The sequence below is a fragment of the Schistocerca nitens genome, chromosome 1 (genome assembly GCF_023898315.1).
Source record: "Schistocerca nitens isolate TAMUIC-IGC-003100 chromosome 1, iqSchNite1.1, whole genome shotgun sequence".
NCBI lineage: Eukaryota > Metazoa > Arthropoda > Insecta > Orthoptera > Acrididae > Schistocerca > Schistocerca nitens.
Genome location: NC_064614.1, coordinates 170354873 through 170371778, shown reverse-complemented (window position 1 = coordinate 170371778; position 16906 = coordinate 170354873). Strand labels below are relative to the sequence as shown.

At 44.4% G+C, this 16906-nt stretch overlaps 1 protein-coding gene across 1 annotated transcript in view; it reads left to right on the top strand.

Annotated features, from left to right (window-relative positions):
• Positions 1–16906, top strand: part of LOC126244588 (la-related protein 7) — a 103489-nt gene that overhangs the window by 17519 nt on the left and 69064 nt on the right. Inside the window, exons 3-4 of the mRNA XM_049948252.1 lie at positions 14719–14900; positions 15021–15185. Coding sequence (XP_049804209.1) covers positions 14719–14900; positions 15021–15185 — 347 coding nt within the window. The remainder of the gene's footprint in view (positions 1–14718; positions 14901–15020; positions 15186–16906) is intronic.

Here is a 16906-nt window from a genome sequence, read left to right as displayed (position 1 = left end):
GTGCGGAATCACTTAGTATGAAAAATTTTATATCACACCTGCAATGAAAAATTTTATACCATACCTGCTCGGTTTGTTCTTGATATATACTTGAAATCGAATTCTCCCTTTGAATGGACATAAACCTTCATCAACTATGAGATTCCCACCAGGATAAGAACTGTTCTTGCTTTTAAGTACAAAGTTATCAAAAATAGATCAGATTTTGTGTGTAGATCATGGTTTGGTTGACCCCTTTGTACGTAAATATCATTGTTACTCACATGATGCATAAAGTAAATTGACCTAAATCTGTCTCTCTTCATGATTTTTGCAGGTGAAGAGGAATTTAGCATTAGCTTCTGGACATCATGTTTTGTAGGTTGGTAATAAAACACTTTAGACATCGAATATACTTTTATTAGGCACAGAGGTAAGCGTATACAACATGGCAGTACAAATGTAGTGTGCCAAAGATAAATCAAAGATGATCGAGTTCAAAGATATGGCACTTAACACCAGAGGCACCACAGAGCCCACCCTGCCACCCCCCACCCCCGGCAATGCGGAGCATGGCAGAGTGAAGCTTTCGCACTTCAACACAAAATCTTCATACTGGCTCGGCAGACGAATGCGGCATCCAACGCGAGAAGTGGACATGTCTGAAACCGCGCCGACAGATTCACGTACGTCTGACTGCTACGTAGGTGTTGACTTACGCATTTTGTGCATGCCATATTGAATGCTGCAGCCAACCATGCTAGAGAATGATTCCAGTTACTCTTATTCTTGTGATGATAAGCAATCAGTGCAGATGTAAGATTGCAGTTTGGGCTATCAGCATAAGAAGGGCTAGGTAATGTGGAGTTTTGGTAGTATGTTGTATCCCCGTCCGTTACCAGAATTGCCTAAACACCTCAGCAGTAAAGGAGCTCACGTTATTTGGGACTATGGATTGTGGCAGCCCGAAGATCCCAAAAATGATGGTTAAATTCTGGGTGACTGCTCAGCTCGTCACACCTCTGGTTGGCAGCAACCATGTAAATCTAGTACACACATCAATACACACCTAAATATATGTATTCTCCTCCTTAGAACTTTGTAACAGGCCAACGAAATCGAGTTCAAGTCTCGGTCCAGCACACAGTTTTAATCTGCTAGGAAGTTTCATTTCAGCGCACACTCCACTGCAGAGTGAAAATCTCATTCTGGATATACATTCATTGAAAAGCTTTCTCTATGGATTTTTACACCGAGTAACCAACCCTGGTATCCTGAGCTGGCTTGCTCATTGCACATACCTGACAGCAGGCTACCCTCTTACAAATTCTCTAAATGTGCCACCTCCCTCCCCACTGGGGATTTGTGATGATATTTGAACAACAAAGGCACCTTTTCCTTAGGTGCCACACTCTTTGGTTGTGTCTGTCCCTGCATCTTACAACAGAGGGCTTTCCCCTCGAGTATGTACGGGTTAACCTCCTCGCCATTTTTAATCCTTTGCTTTATATTCCTCAAATGCGGGCCTCGGTCTTGGAATTCTCTCATATCCTTAAACAGACTGGGGATCTGGGTAAGGATGGAAGTAACCTGCCCAGCCTGCTCCCACTCGCCCTGTGGGGAATGATCAGTGCAATTATCCTCTCCCCGCTCAAATATGCGGCTCAATCCATCTGCCAACACATTCTCTGTCCCCTTAATGTTGCGAACATCAAACCAGAATGTAAGAATCCTAGTCACCTATCTTGTGATTCATCCATTTTGTGTGGCCTATCCGAGATCCAGCTCAGTGCCTGATTATCTGTTTCCAAATGAATTTCCCATGTTTTGAATAATACCTATACTTCTCCATCCCCAACAAAACTGAGTGTTTCTACTTCATATGTGGAGTTCTTCTTTTCCATTTCATTCGAGCCCCTAGATGCATAGGCAATAAACCTCTGATCCCCACCTCTTTCCTATAGGAGGACTCTGTCAGTTCCTTGTCCGGAAGCATCAGTCTGCAAAGTGGGCTCCTCATTAAAATCAGACAGGATTGACACTGATGCTGATTGCAATGCTTATTTAAGAGCTAAAACTGTAGCCTCCTGAGAATGACCTCAAATAAATTTGGCTCCATTCTGACACAATTCATTGAGAGGGGGCACTTTGTCAGTAACACCATTAATGAATTTTCAGAAGAAATTAGACATTTCTATGAACTGTTCGACGTGCTTCACATTTCGTGGCTGGGACACTTTGTTGACAACTTCTACCCTATCAGGATCAATATGGATATGTTCCCCAGACACAATATGCCCCATAAACTTCATCAATGGAGAAGTAAAAACCACATTCTCGGGGTTTACTCTTAGGCCTGCCTTTCGTAATTGTCTAAGGACCTCTTGCGTGTGTACCAGATGTTCTTGAATGGTTTTATGATGTACAAATAAGTCATCTAAATAGTGGTACACAAACTTGAATCTAACATCAGAAAATATGACAAGTATTAATTGCAATAGGACATCAGTCCTTGCCGCTCAACCGAACAGCATTCTATTGAATTTGAATAAATTCAAATTAATGATAAGTTCAGTGATTGGTTTGGATCTTTCATCCAATGTTATCTGACTGTAAGCTTAGTTGGTATCCAATGTGGTAAAAACCCAGGCTCCTTCAAACGACCCAGAGTGTGTGTGCAAGTCCAGCAACGGTAAAGATCTTTTTTATTTAACTTCCTATAGTCCACTACTGGATGATATTCTCCACCAGCTTTTGATGCTAGAAATACAAGTGCAGCATAGGGTGATTTAGAAGGTTAAGTGACTCCTTGCTACAACATTTTTCCTATGTTTTCCCTTACTATCTTCTTCATGAAGGGGGGGGGGGGGGCATCCTGTGTGGCATAGCCTTAACCAGTATGTCATCCACCAACTCAGGGCCATATTCCAGCATCTGTGTGATCCCCAGTTCTCTTGTTAACACAGCAGGAAATTTGGAACAGAGAGCTTTAGTTTTTTTCCTGACAAAGATATTAAGTGATATAACAGTTCGTCACTGATTCCCACTTCAATATGGTTCCTCTTTACCCACAGCTATGGTAACACCTTCACCATGCTGGCAGAACCTGAAGAGGATCTGTGGTTTAAATTTAAAATGACAACTCCCTCTAGCCCAATCTGGGATCAAACCCACTTTCTTTATATCATCAGTGATTGCCAGATTTCTCACAATTTTCATATCAATTTTCTATGTAAAATCCCCAAAACCTCTTCCACTAGCTAGCTTCCTTTGACTGTTAAAGTAGATTTACCTGCTGTGATAAACAGCCCACTGTCCACCGACAGTCTTTCCCATTTTGGTGAAAAAGTCATAATCAATTGCTGACATAGTACTGCCTAAATCCAATAATGCACAAACCGGTTCATTATTCAAGGCGATACAGCCAAACGGCACATATGAGCTTGTCCTGTCCCTGGTACAGTAATTGTTATAACTCAGGTTCCAAGGTCTTCCCCATACCGTCTCTTTTCATATGACCTGTTTATTACAATTACATCACTTCAATGCTGAGTTATGGTCTTTCAATGAGCTGGTCTCCTGTGTACTAGCTGATCATACCCTTGCCTGCTCGGGTTTTTCGGAAGTGCAAGCGTTCTTAGTTAGCAAATTTTTCCCTGCATGTTTCTTGATCAACATACTGCCTAGCTTGAATCTGTCTTACAAGTTCATCCAGTTCCAAAACGTACCAGATACCTGGCAAAATAATGCCCTCTGCCTATGTTCAAGATTCAATTTTTCTAACAGATGTCTTACAGCCTGTTCCTGCGTGTTATTAAGAGCCCATGCACTTACACTCCTTTTAGTATGATAAACATAATCAATTAAGGATTCTTTGAAAGCTTGCTCCATTTCATAGTGGTTATACATTACTTCCCTCAATGCTCGAGGTGGAATGACCTTAATTATTTGGAGCCTGCATTCCTGCCAGGATTCCTTATGTTGAATGGCTTTCAAATTTTCCTCGCACATCCGATGTTTTACCATAATAGCTGGTAACCTAAATGCCTCCATACCACTTATTTGCATCGCTAAGACTTTCTGATCAAATTCTAACAAAAATTACAAAAATTCCACAATTGAATTGACTTAATCTAGCAAACTGCAAGCATACTGACCCACAACAGCTTCCAGCGGATTTTGCAGCCTGGTAAACATAGTGTCCCTAATTGTTTGCTCCTTGCCCCCATCATGGACTACTAATTTACTATCCGAATTCACACCTGTGATGCTATCATTTTTCTTAAACCATTCTTTAATCGTCACACTATTATCCTGTATTTCCCTCGCCTGTTGCACATCAACACAAACCAAGTCATTCAGTCTGAGCCTGCACCCAACGCACTTGACTAGTGGAATACTGTTGTTGTTGTTGTGGTGGTCTTCAATCCTGAGACTGGTTTGATGCAGCTCTCCATGCTACTCTATCCTGTGCAATGTTCTTCATCTCCCAGTACTTACTGCAACCTACATCCTTCTGAATCTGCTTAATGTATTCATCTCTTGGTCTCTCTCTACGATTTTTACCCTCCACGCTGCCCTCCAATGCTAAATTTATGATCCCTTGATGCCTCAGAACACCAACTGGTCGCTTCTTCTTGTCAAGTTGTGCCACAAACTCCTCTTCTCCCCAATTCTATTCAATACCTCCTCATTAGTTATGTGATCTACCCATCTAATCTTCAGCATTCTTCTGTAGCACCACATTTCAAAAGCTTCTATTCTCTTCTTGTCCACACTATTTATCGTCCATGTTTCACTTCCATACATGGTTACACTCCATACAAATACTTTCAGAAATGATTTCCTGACACTTAAATCTATACTCAATGTTAACAAATTTCTCTTCTTCAGAAACGCTTTCCTTGCCATTGCCAGTCTACATTTTATATCCTCTCTACTTCGACCATCATCAGTTATTTTGCTTCCCAAATAGCAAAACTCCTATACTACTTTAAGTGTCTCATTTCCTAATCTAATTCCCTCAGCATCACCCGACTTAATTTGACTACATTCCATTATCCTTGTTTTTCTTTTGTTGATTTTCATCTTATATCCTCCTTTCAAGACACTGTCCATTCCGTTCAACTGCTCTTCCAAGTCCTTTGCTGTCTCTGACAGAATTACAATGTCATCGGCGAACCTCAACATTTTTATTTCTTCTCCATGAACTTTAATACCTACTCCGAATTTTTCTTTTGTTTCCTTTACTGCTTGCTCAATATACAGATTGAATGACATCAGGGACAGGCTACAACCCTGTCTCACTCCCTTCCCAACCGCTGCTTCCCTTTCATGCCCCTCGACTCCTATAACTGCCATCTGGTTTCTGTACAAATTGTAAATAGCCTTTCGCTCCCTGTATTTTACCCCTGCCACCTTCAGAATTTGAAAGAGAGTATTCCAGTCAACATTGTCAAAAGCTTTCTCTAAGTCTACAAATGCTAGAAATGTAGGTTTGCCTTTCCTTAATCTATTTTCTAAGCTAAGTCGTAGGGTCAGTATTGCCTCGCGTGTTCCAACATTTCTGCGGAATTCAAACTGATCTTCACCGAGTTCAGCTTCTACCAGTTTTTCCATTCGTCTGTGAAGAATTCGCGTTTGTATTTTGCAGCTGTGACTTATTAAACTGATAGTTTGGTAATTTTCACATCTGTCAACACCTGCTTTCTTTGGGATTCACCAGATGGTAGAGTTTTGTCAGGACTGGCCCTCCCAAGGCCGTCAGTAGTTCCAATGGAATGTTGTCTACTCCCGGGGCCTTGTTTCGACTCAGGTCTTTCAGTGCTCTGTCACACTCTTCACGCAGTATCATATCTCCCATTTCATCTTCATCTACATCCTCTTCCATTTCCATAATATTGTCCTCAAGTACATTGCCCTTGTATAGACCCTTTCTGCTTTCCCGTCTTTGCTTAGAACTGGGTTTCCATCTGAGCTCTTGATATTCATACAAGTGGCTCTCTTTTCTCCAAAGGTCTCTTTAATTTTCCTGTAGGCAGTATCTATCTTACCCCTAGTGAGATAAGCCTCTACATCCTTACATTTGTCCTCTAGCCATCCCTGCTTAGCCATTTTGCACTTCCTGTTGATCTCATTTTTGAGACGTTTGTATTCCTTTCTGCCTGCTTCATTTATTGCATTTTTACATTTTCTCCTTTCATCAATTAAATTCAATATTTCTTCTGTTACCCAAGGATTTCTACTAGCCCTCATCTTTTTACGTACTTGATCCTCTGCTGCCTTCACTACTTCATCCCTCAGAGCTACCCATTCTCCTTCTACTGATTTCTTTCCCCCATTCCTGTCAATTGTTCCCTTATGCTCTCCTTGAAACTCTGTACAACCTCTGGTTCTTTCAGTTTATCCAGGTCCCATCTCCTTAATTTCCCACCTTTTTGCAGTTTCTTCAGTTTTAATCTACAGTTCATAACCAATAGATTGTGGTCAGAGTCCACATCTGCCCCTGGAAATGTCTTACAATTTAAAACCTGGTTCCTAAATCTCTCTGTCTTACCATTATGTAATCTATCTGATACCTTCTAGTATCTCCAGGATCTTCCATGTATACAACCTTCTTTTATGATTCTTGAACCAAGTGTTAGCTATGATTTAAGTTATGCTCTGTGCAAAATTCTACCAGACGGCGTCCTCTTTCATTTCTGACCCCCAATCCATATTCACCTACTATGTTTCCTTCTCTCCCTTTTCCTACTCTCGAATTCCAGTCACCCATGACTATTAAATTTTCGTCTCCCTTCACTACCTGAATAATTTCTGTTATCTCATCATACATTTCATCAATTTCTTCGTCATCTGCAGAGCTAGTTGGCATATAAACTTGAACTACTGTAGTAGGCGTTGGCTTCGTGTCTATCTTGGCCACAATAATGCGTTCACTATGCTGTTTGTAGTAGCTTACCCGCACTCCTATTTTTTTTATTCATTATTAAACCTACTCCTGCATTACTCCTATTTTATTTTGTATTTATAACCCTGTATTCACCTGACCAAAAGTCTTGTTCCTCCTGCCACCGAACTTCACTAATTCCCACTATATCTAACTTTAACCTATCCATTTCCCTTTTTAAATTTTCTAACCTACCTGCCTGATTAAGGGATCTGACATTCCACGGTCCGATCCGTAGAATGCCAGTTTTCTTTCTCCTGATAACGACGTCCTCTTGAGTAGCCCCCGCCTGGAGATCCGAATGGGGGACTATTTTACCTCCGGAATATTTTACCCAAGAGGACGCCATCATCATTTAACCATACAGTAAACCTGCATGCCCTAGAGAAACATTACGGCCGTAGTTTCCCCTTGCTTTCAGCCGTTCGCAGTACCAGCACAGCAAGGCCGTTTTGGTTAGTGTTACAAGGCCAGGATCAGTCAATCATCCGGACTGTTGCTGATGTGTCGGTAGCGGGGCCAACACCTTGTAGATCGAAGTGGCTGAAAGTGCACGCTAAACTAACGCAGACGGGCGTGAAGTACTGGAACATGAGACTTATTAATGAATAAGAAGAAAAGTACATAGCTGGAATAATATACTTAACTTTATTCTCTTGTTGGAATACATCTCTTGAATAGTAGTAAGCTATAAGCACTGATACAAATGGCGCCTTGCTAGGTAGTAGCTATGGAATAAGCTGAAGGCTATTCTATCAGTCTCTCGGCAAATGAGAGGAAGACTTGGTAGGTCTGGTCGCAAGCTATGTCGTCCGTACAACTGGGGCGAGGTCATGTCCGTGTCTTGTGACCTGCCATGTGGTGGCGCTAGGTTTGCGATTACACAGTGGCGACACGCGGGTCCGACATGTACTACAGGACCGCGGCCGATTTAAGTTACCACCTAGCAAGTGTGGTGTCTAGCGGTGACACCACATTCCTCCCCCGCAAATCGGCGAACGGTCGTGAGATAAGGCTTCCGCCCGCCGTGGGGAGGACCCCATGTTGACGTATGCGATGAGGTGGGGAGCCTAACAACAGGCGAGGCTGTGCCACCCGCACCCGGCCATTCGGTCCGAGGGGAGCTAGGAAACGCCTGCAAACCTAGTCCAGGGTGCACGTCAACATGAGGTGTATGCGCACGTAATGAGACAGAAGGGTCGACCTCCATGTGGTCGGAGCACCCGACGGGCGAAGACGACATCTGGTCCGGAGCGGGCAAGAGGTCCATGGCGGAGGATGGCGGAGGACGGCTGGTCACGGGAAGCGAGCGGCGGCGCGTGACCCAGGGAGGCGCCAGGCGGTTGCAGCGACGCGTCCACTGCGGGCGGCGCCGGCGGCGGCTGCGGCGGCGGCGCGACGCCATGGGGCAAAATGGAAGGCAGCGTCGGCAACACCTGGGGATGAGGCGAGCCAGTAGATGGGTCCCCAAGGCGCTGACCTGACGGCTCCGTCGCTGAAAGCAGACGGGGAGCGGCAGAACCCAGGCGACGACAGAGGCGCAGCTGATTGAGATGCCGACGCACCTCACCAGAGGCCCCCAAAACCAAATACATCGCGCGGCCGAGGCAGCGAAGAATGCGCCCTGCGAGCCAACGCCGTGAACCGCGATAATTGCGATAATAGACAACGTCGCCAAGAGCAAAAGCAGGAGCCTGCCGCCGCACAGGAACCTGATGCGGCGGATGTAGCAAAGACATCAGGGTGCGATGAGATCGACCATGGAGCAATTCAGCCGGCGAGCGACCATCGCGGGGCTGAGAGCGATACGATGACAAAAAGAGTAACAAAGCGTCCTCCCGAGAATGCGATTCTTTCAATTTCAACATCTGTGACTTGAAAGTCCGGACCAATCGTTCCGCGGCACCGTTGGACTGAGGCGAAAACGGCGCGGATGTCAGATGTTGAATACCATTGGCCTTGCAGAATGACTGAAAGTCTGCGGACATGAATTGTGGGCCATTGTCGGAAACAATAGTCTGCGGAAGACCTTCAATGCAAAAGATAGCAGACAAGGCTTGGATTGTGGCAGAAGACGTCGTGGAAGACATCCGGACAACAAAAGGAAAATTACTGAAAGCATCGACCACAACCAACCATCGAGCATTCCAGAATGGACCAGCAAAATCGATGTGCAAGCGTTGCCAAGGGGAAGTGGCGTTCGGCCATGCAAAGAATTTACGCGGCGGTGCGGATTGGTGTTCGGCACACGCCACGCAAGAGGAGCACATATTCGTAATCGCAGCATCGATTCCGAACCAAGTACAGTGCTGACGAGCAAGGTGTTTCGTACGCACTATACCCCAATGTCCTTGGTGAAGAAGCTTTAAGACAGAGGACGGCAACGAACGTGGGACCACGACTCGGGATTGATCATTATCAGAACGCAACAACAAAACACCACGTCGTACAAAAAGTCTCTCCTTGTGAGCAAAAAAACGGCGAACCAAAGGATCTTCGATCCGTGACTTTGACAAGGGCCATTGCGTAGCAACAAAACGCAAAACAGTAGCAAGGACAGGGTCAGCAGCTGTGGCTGTAGCTACACGACGAAAATCAATCGGAAACGATGCGACCACGTCATCGGTTTCCGAATCAATGAACATGCAAGCAAGTTCGGAAGAATCGAATGCTTTATCCTCAGCAACAGGCAAACGGGACAACGCATCAGCGTTTCCGTGCTTAGCAGTGGACCGATACAAGATATCGTAGCGGTACTGCGAGAGGAAAAGAGACCAGCGAATGAATTTCTGCGCTGTACGTGGAGGTACAGGCTTGGTCGGATGAAAAAGCGATGTCAAAGGTTTGTGGTCCGTGATGATGGTAAAGTGACGACCATACAAGAAGTCATGGAACTTGGTAACACCAAACACGAGAGCTAAAGCTTCTTTCTCTATTTGTGAATAATTTCTTTGCGCAGATGAGAGCAATTTGGACGCAAAGGCAATAGGGCGATCATGCGAGCCATCTTTGTGCGCAAGCACAGCACCGATCCCGAAATCCGATGCATCTACCATCAACAAAAGGGGTTTTCGGGGATCGAACGGCGTAAGGCAAGTATTTGAAAGTAACGCCGATTTCAACTGGCGAAAGGCGCGTTCGCATTCCGTCGTCCAGACGAACGGAACACCTTTACGGCGTAAGCGATGAAGCGGAGCTGAAATGGAAGAAGCATTGCGCAAAAATTTATGATAATAATTTATTTTACCCAACACACTCTGTAGCTGTTTCAAATTCTGCGGAGCAGGTAAGTCCTGTATGGCACGGAGGTGCTCTGGACTCGGATGTATACCTTGGGCATTTATGACATGCCCCAGGTAGGGTAAGTCCCGAGCAAAGAACACACATTTGTCCTTTCTCAAGCGAAGACCATTCTGACGCAAGACCTGAAATAATGTTCGGAGATTTTGCAAATGTTCTGCTTCTGTCTTTCCTGAGATCACAATATCGTCCAGATAGTTCGCAGCAGTAGGGACCGACGCACACACAGTTTGTAAATATTGCTGAAACAAAGCAGGGGCGGATGCACACCCGAATGGCAGTCTTTTGAAGCGATACAAGCCAAGATGCGTGTTTACCACCAAGACGCGCTGTGATTCGTCGTCCACAGGTATTTGCAAGTACGCATCTGCAAGGTCCAATTTGGAAAAATATTTTCCCGGGCACAGTTTGTCAAAAAGATCTTCCGGGCGGGGCAAAGGAAAAGTTGCAGTCACAAGTTGTGGATTCACAGTTGCCTTGAAGTCCACACAAAGTCTCAATTTTCCGGAAGGTTTTGGCAAAATTACTAAGGGTGAGGCCCAGAGAGAAGCCTGCACACGTTCAATTACACCTTGAGATTCTAAATCGGCCAATGTTCTTGCGACCTCATCACGCAATGCGTGGGGAACATTGCGCGCTCTGAAAAATTTCGGTTGCGCGTTGTCTTTCAATTCCAAATGTGCTTGATAGTTCTTAGCGCAACCAAGGCCCGGTGCAAAAATGTCTGCAAATTCTTCACAAAGACTAGAAACACTGGCGGAAGGCACAGTCTGATTCACTGATAGGACCTGATTTACTATAGACAAATTAAACAATTGAAACAAATCTAAGCCAAACAAGTTCACTGCACTAGAAGAACGAAGAACGTAAAATGATACAAGTTTTGTTTGTCCCTTGTATGTTGCAATAAGGCTGCACTGTCCGAACACAGGGATCGGCTGTCCTGAGTAACTAGTTAACTTAACATTTGCGGCACGCAATGGCGGTTTGCCCAGTTGTTTGTACGTGTCGTGATTGAGCAATGAAACTGCAGCTCCGGTATCGAGCTGGAATGGTATCACTTTGCCTTCAAAGTCTAAGTCCACAAAAAGTTTATTGTCCTGCTGACGACAAGAGCGACTGTCACGTGCAATTTGAACTGATACAGGTACAGAAGCACTTGCGACTTTACGGGATTTCCTGCGACGTCGACACACACTTTGGGTGGGACGAACACAGTCACTGTTAGCTAAAGTGTCACTGGACGGGTGGGAATGAACTACATTAATGTCCATGGGCGAAGGTCCACGAGCCTGATTGTCCTGGGTTCGATTCCGGCGCGAAGCAAAAGGCCTGGAATTATTGCGATTGTCTGATCTAAGCTTTTTCTGGCAAACACTTTGAACATGTCCCTTCTTTTGACAGTAAAAGCAAATAGCTTGGCGTGACGGGCAATTTTCACGCGAATGTCTAGATGCACACCGCGGGCATGATTTCACTGCAGTTGCTTGCTTACGCGGCGCACGTGTTTGCGAGCGCGGCTGCGACGGGCGCGAGGGCCGCTTAGCGTCCCGTGCAGCGGGCCCGGCGGGCTGATTAATGTGACACACTGCTGGCGAAGTTTCAAATGAGTCCTGAGCAAAGTCAAGTGTGTCTTGCCTATCCAATATGTCTATCACTTGTTGAAGGGAGGGATTTACGAGTTTCAAAATCTGTTCCCGTATGCGAACATCAGAAACGTTCTGTGCTATTGCATCACGCACCATTGTATCGGAATATGGGAGGCCACATTCACAGGCAAACGCGCAGTCTCTAGTAAGGCCTTGCAAAGTTGCAACCCACTCCCTATTAGTCTGACCGGCCGTACTTTTTGTACGAAAGAACGTATACCGTTTTGCAACTACATTTACTGTTTCTTTGAAATAGGCATCTAAAGCCGACAAAATTTCCTCGTAGGTCAGAGTTGCTACGTCGCGTCGGGGAAACAATTTCACTATCACACGGTAGGTAGACACACCGACACAAGAAAGCAAAAACGGCTGCCGCTCGTTACCTTGTATTCTGTACGCGGCGAGATGAAACTGGAACTGGCTGGCCCACTCAGTCCAGGTTTCGCACTCGGCCTCAAAGGGCCTAAATGGCGGTGCGACAGCGTTGTGTGGCTGCGGTAGCGATGAAGCGGCGGCTGCCGCATCGGTTTGCAGCGCACGTTGACCCTGGACGAGCTGTCCAAGGGCTTCCAATAACGCCTGCGTCTGCTGATTCTGCAAGCGAAAAAATTCGGACAGTACATCTGGAGATTGTGGCGAAGCCATGACACAAGCAATTCAGAGCACAAAAAGGGAAAAAGAACAAATCAGTCCAAAGCAGAAAAAACGCTTTCGCTCGTCGCCATGTGATGTGTCGGTAGCGGGGCCAACACCTTGTAGATCGAAGTGGCTGAAAGTGCACGCTAAACTAACGCAGACGGGCGTGAAGTACTGGAACATGAGACTTATTAATGAATAAGAAGAAAAGTACGTAGCTGGAATAATATACTTAACTTTATTCTCTTGTTGGAATACATCTCTTGAATAGTAGTAAGCTATAAGCACTGATACAAATGGCGCCTTGCTAGGTAGTAGCTATGGAATAAGCTGAAGGCTATTCTATCAGTCTCTCGGCAAATGAGAGGAAGACTTGGTAGGTCTGGTCGCAAGCTATGTCGTCCGTACAACTGGGGCGAGGTCATGTCCGTGTCTTGTGACCTGCCATGTGGTGGCGCTAGGTTTGCGATTACACAGTGGCGACACGCGGGTCCGACATGTACTACAGGACCGCGGCCGATTTAAGTTACCACCTAGCAAGTGTGGTGTCTAGCGGTGACACCACAGTTGCCCCTGCAACTACTGAAAAGGCTGCTGCCCCTCTTCAGGAACCACACGTTTGTCTGGCCTCTCAACAGAAACCCGTCCGTTGTGGTTGCACTTACGGTATGGCCATCTGTATTGCTGAGGCACGCAAGCCTCCCCACCAACGGCAAGGTCCATGGTTCATATCGTGAATAATTTCTATGATTTCTACCAGTGTGTCACCAGCAGATGACTATGCAGGCATATGTATTCAGTCAACACCTGTACAGTACCCTTTGGTTCTATCCTACATCACCTCAGTTCATATACAAGCTCACCTTGACTCAGACAAACCGGATCCTCGACAACACCAGGCATTTTGGAAAATACAAAATAATAGGTATCCACTGCTTAACATTAGAAATCACACTCCATAAATTTATAAAATTCAACATGCAGTAATGTCTGAAATCATTCATTAACAAAAGTTATCCATAATTGTTGAAAAACACAACAGTAAACACATCTCTGTTAAACAATAGACTTGCAGCCCTTAGGCTCCTCTACATACACAAATGTTAAATAAGAAAATATCCCAACTATCAAGTGTAAACTGGTATTTCATGAAAGATCGTCAGCTGGCAATAAGAAAATTTACGCAAAGTCCTCCCTGAAATGATTTGGCGACTTCTGTATAATCAAACGTAATAACAGTACAAAACGTGACAGAGGAACAGCTTCTTATTCTAGAGTCACCCACTGTATGTCCGCTCAATGGCACCATTAACAGCACTACATGAAAGACAGAATAGCTTGTAAATATGGTGCATTAAAATAAGTTCTTCAAGAGAAACAGTGTCATTAGCATTGAACAAAAGAAATCTTGCAAGTGGGCATATATATAAAGACAGTATTCTACAACAATTTATGAAATTAAGCAATGTGTCTTTCTGTCTATCAGTGTGTTGCTGTGGAATCAAATCCTTATGTACAATGTCAATCTTTCTTCTTGGTTCTTGCATCTTCCATCAAAAATAACACTCATACACACCTACTTTAATGCTTGTGGAACAACATAGTGCAATAAAATGCCACCTGTAACAAACTTGAGTTAATAACTTGCAGGGTCAATGTAAAAAGGTAGTCAATTCTACAGCAATCCAAATTCCACTTCATTGGAAGCATGATAAGTATTATAAGTGGTTTACTATGAAACCACGGCAATTCCAATCTCCGATATCAGAAACACTTAGCAACCTCGGTGGCAGTGCCTATTGCCTTGAACATAATCACAGCTTCGGCACGTAATCAACAATGCAAGCTCCAACCCAGTTGCTGTCAAATATGAACAGAGTTCCTCCATGGCACCACGGTAATTGAGATCGAGGCGTACTATCTCACCACTCTCTTCACCTCGTTTCACACTTTGTGCGCCACCTCAAGTGTGCCAACAAGACTCCTGCCAGCAAACAGCTGCATCCCTGTTGGTGTCGGACACGAACCTGATGCCCTCTGAAGGTGAAGTAGCGAGTCGCAAGCAGTACCAGTGCTGACCTGGCATACTAATAACCCGCATCCTTATTTTCACTCACTGTCCTGTGATAGACTTATAAGTGCATTATTGTGAAAATATGATTTGAAATCTCTTAAAGCAGAACTGCTTTTTGTCTATGATTACAGATGTGGATCTTGCAATTTTTTTGCGCTTCAACAAGATACGAGCATTAACTTCAAATATAGAAGATATTGCAAAAGCATTAAGAGACTCTGAGATTCTGTCAGTCACCGAGGATGGGACAAAAGTGTACCGTACAACACCAATACACATCAAGGAAAATGAGGAAGATTGTACCATATATGTGGTAAGCAGTGAAGACTTCTGTGTTATTTGCTTAAGTTCAACAAATCTTGAAATTCAGGTCTTTGTATAAAGAATAGTAATTTTTGCAAACAATGGTTTATTCATCATCTGTCTCTTTCAGGAGCAGCTCCCACCTGATGCTGATCATGAGTGGCTCAAGAGAGTATTTTCATCTTATGGTGAAGTAGTATATGTTTCAATACCGAAGTATAAACCAAGTAACAAAATAAAAGGTTTTGCATTTGTGGAATTTGACACCCCAGAGGCAGCCAACAAAACACTGGAGGTTTGTTGAACTCTCTCTCTCTCTCTCTCTCTCTCTCTCTGTACAAAAAGTCACTTTCATTCTAATAGCAGAATAGCAAGATATCCTTTGCAAGCCTAGATAACTACTGTGATTCGACTTGGTGTGAATGAGTGACTCAATTCTTGATGTTGGAGACTTGGTTATGTGCATGCCTGCCAGATTGTGTAGATGCAGCACCTAACTTTTGACACATTCAGGTAGTTCCAAAGTTTTTGATCACATTCAAATTGAATACATTTGTGGGTCATTTGACAGCAATGGGTACTCCAGAATTTTTACCATGGCAAGCAACCACAGTTTTAGCACAATTGACATGAAAATTGTCATCTTGGAAAATATGAGTTGTAACATTACAGTCGGCATGAAGAAGACAGACAAATGGTGGAACATCTTTGTGAAGCCATACCTGTTATCTTAACCAAATATAGCACGTCGGGTGTCTCGTCACCTGCCATGACTTCTCAGGGATGAACTTTGGTCTCTAATAGATTACTTCAACTCTGCCTCAAATGTCAATTTGATGAATTTCCATCCAGAGTGTATACAAAAAGTTTGTGAAGAACCATATTAATATTCTATGGCAGTTTATGCTTCAGAGACTTTGATGGACAGCAGAGGTCCATAGTGGTAGTCTTTCGGATGCATGTTTGATGTGAATTTCTTGTAGATCATAACAGTATATGACAATATATTGGGAATCTCTGCCACTGTCTGCATTTTATTACCCTTCTTATTGAACCTTTTAGTATCAACAGTTTTAGTACGTTGTGTTCCACTCCACTGATGAGCTCTGACACCATGTTCAATCACATCCCAGATGTGTTCGAGAGGTTCAGATCTGGTGAGTTGGGGAACCAATATATTATTTGGAACTTCTCACTGTGTTCCTCGAACCACTCCATCACACTCCTGGCCTTGTGACATGGAGCATTATCTTGTTGAAAAATGCCACTGCTGTTGGGAAGCATGATCGTCATGAAGGGGTGTACGTGGTCTGCAACCATTGTGTGATACTCCATGGCTGTCATGGTGCCTTGCATGCGCTTCATCGATACCCACATGAATGTTCCCCTGAGCATAATGGAGCCACCAAAAACTTGTCTCCATCCCACATTGCAGGGGTCAAGGAGCTGTTCCCCTGGAAGAAGATGGATATGTGCCCTCTCATTGGCATGATTAAGGAGGTATTGGTATTCGTCAGACCACCCAGTGCTCTGCCATTGCGCGTGAATGTCCAGTCCTGATGGTCACATGCTCATTTCCATCATAGTTGCCGATGTCGTGGTGTTAACATCGGAATGTGCATGGGTTATAGGCTGCGGAGGCCCATCATTAGGAGTGTTAGGTGCACTGTGCGTTCAGACACACTTGACACAGTCTGATGATAGTTCCACCACAGTTTGCCACTAGTCCAGTTTTACCAGCCTATAATGTCTGACACCTGTAATGAGGTGTGGCCATCCAACCCCACGATGCCTGGACATGTTTTCACCATGGTTTTGCCAGATTTTGAAGACACACACCACAGCACTCAACAAAAACCCGAAAAATCGTGCAGTTTCCAGAGTGTTCATACTGAGCATCCGGGCCATCACGGTCTGCCGTCAGTCAAACTCAGATAGATCACACACCTTCCCCAATGTACACACCAGTAGCATGCTCATTGAAAGTACATTCACTGTGCATGTGTCTGACTAGCA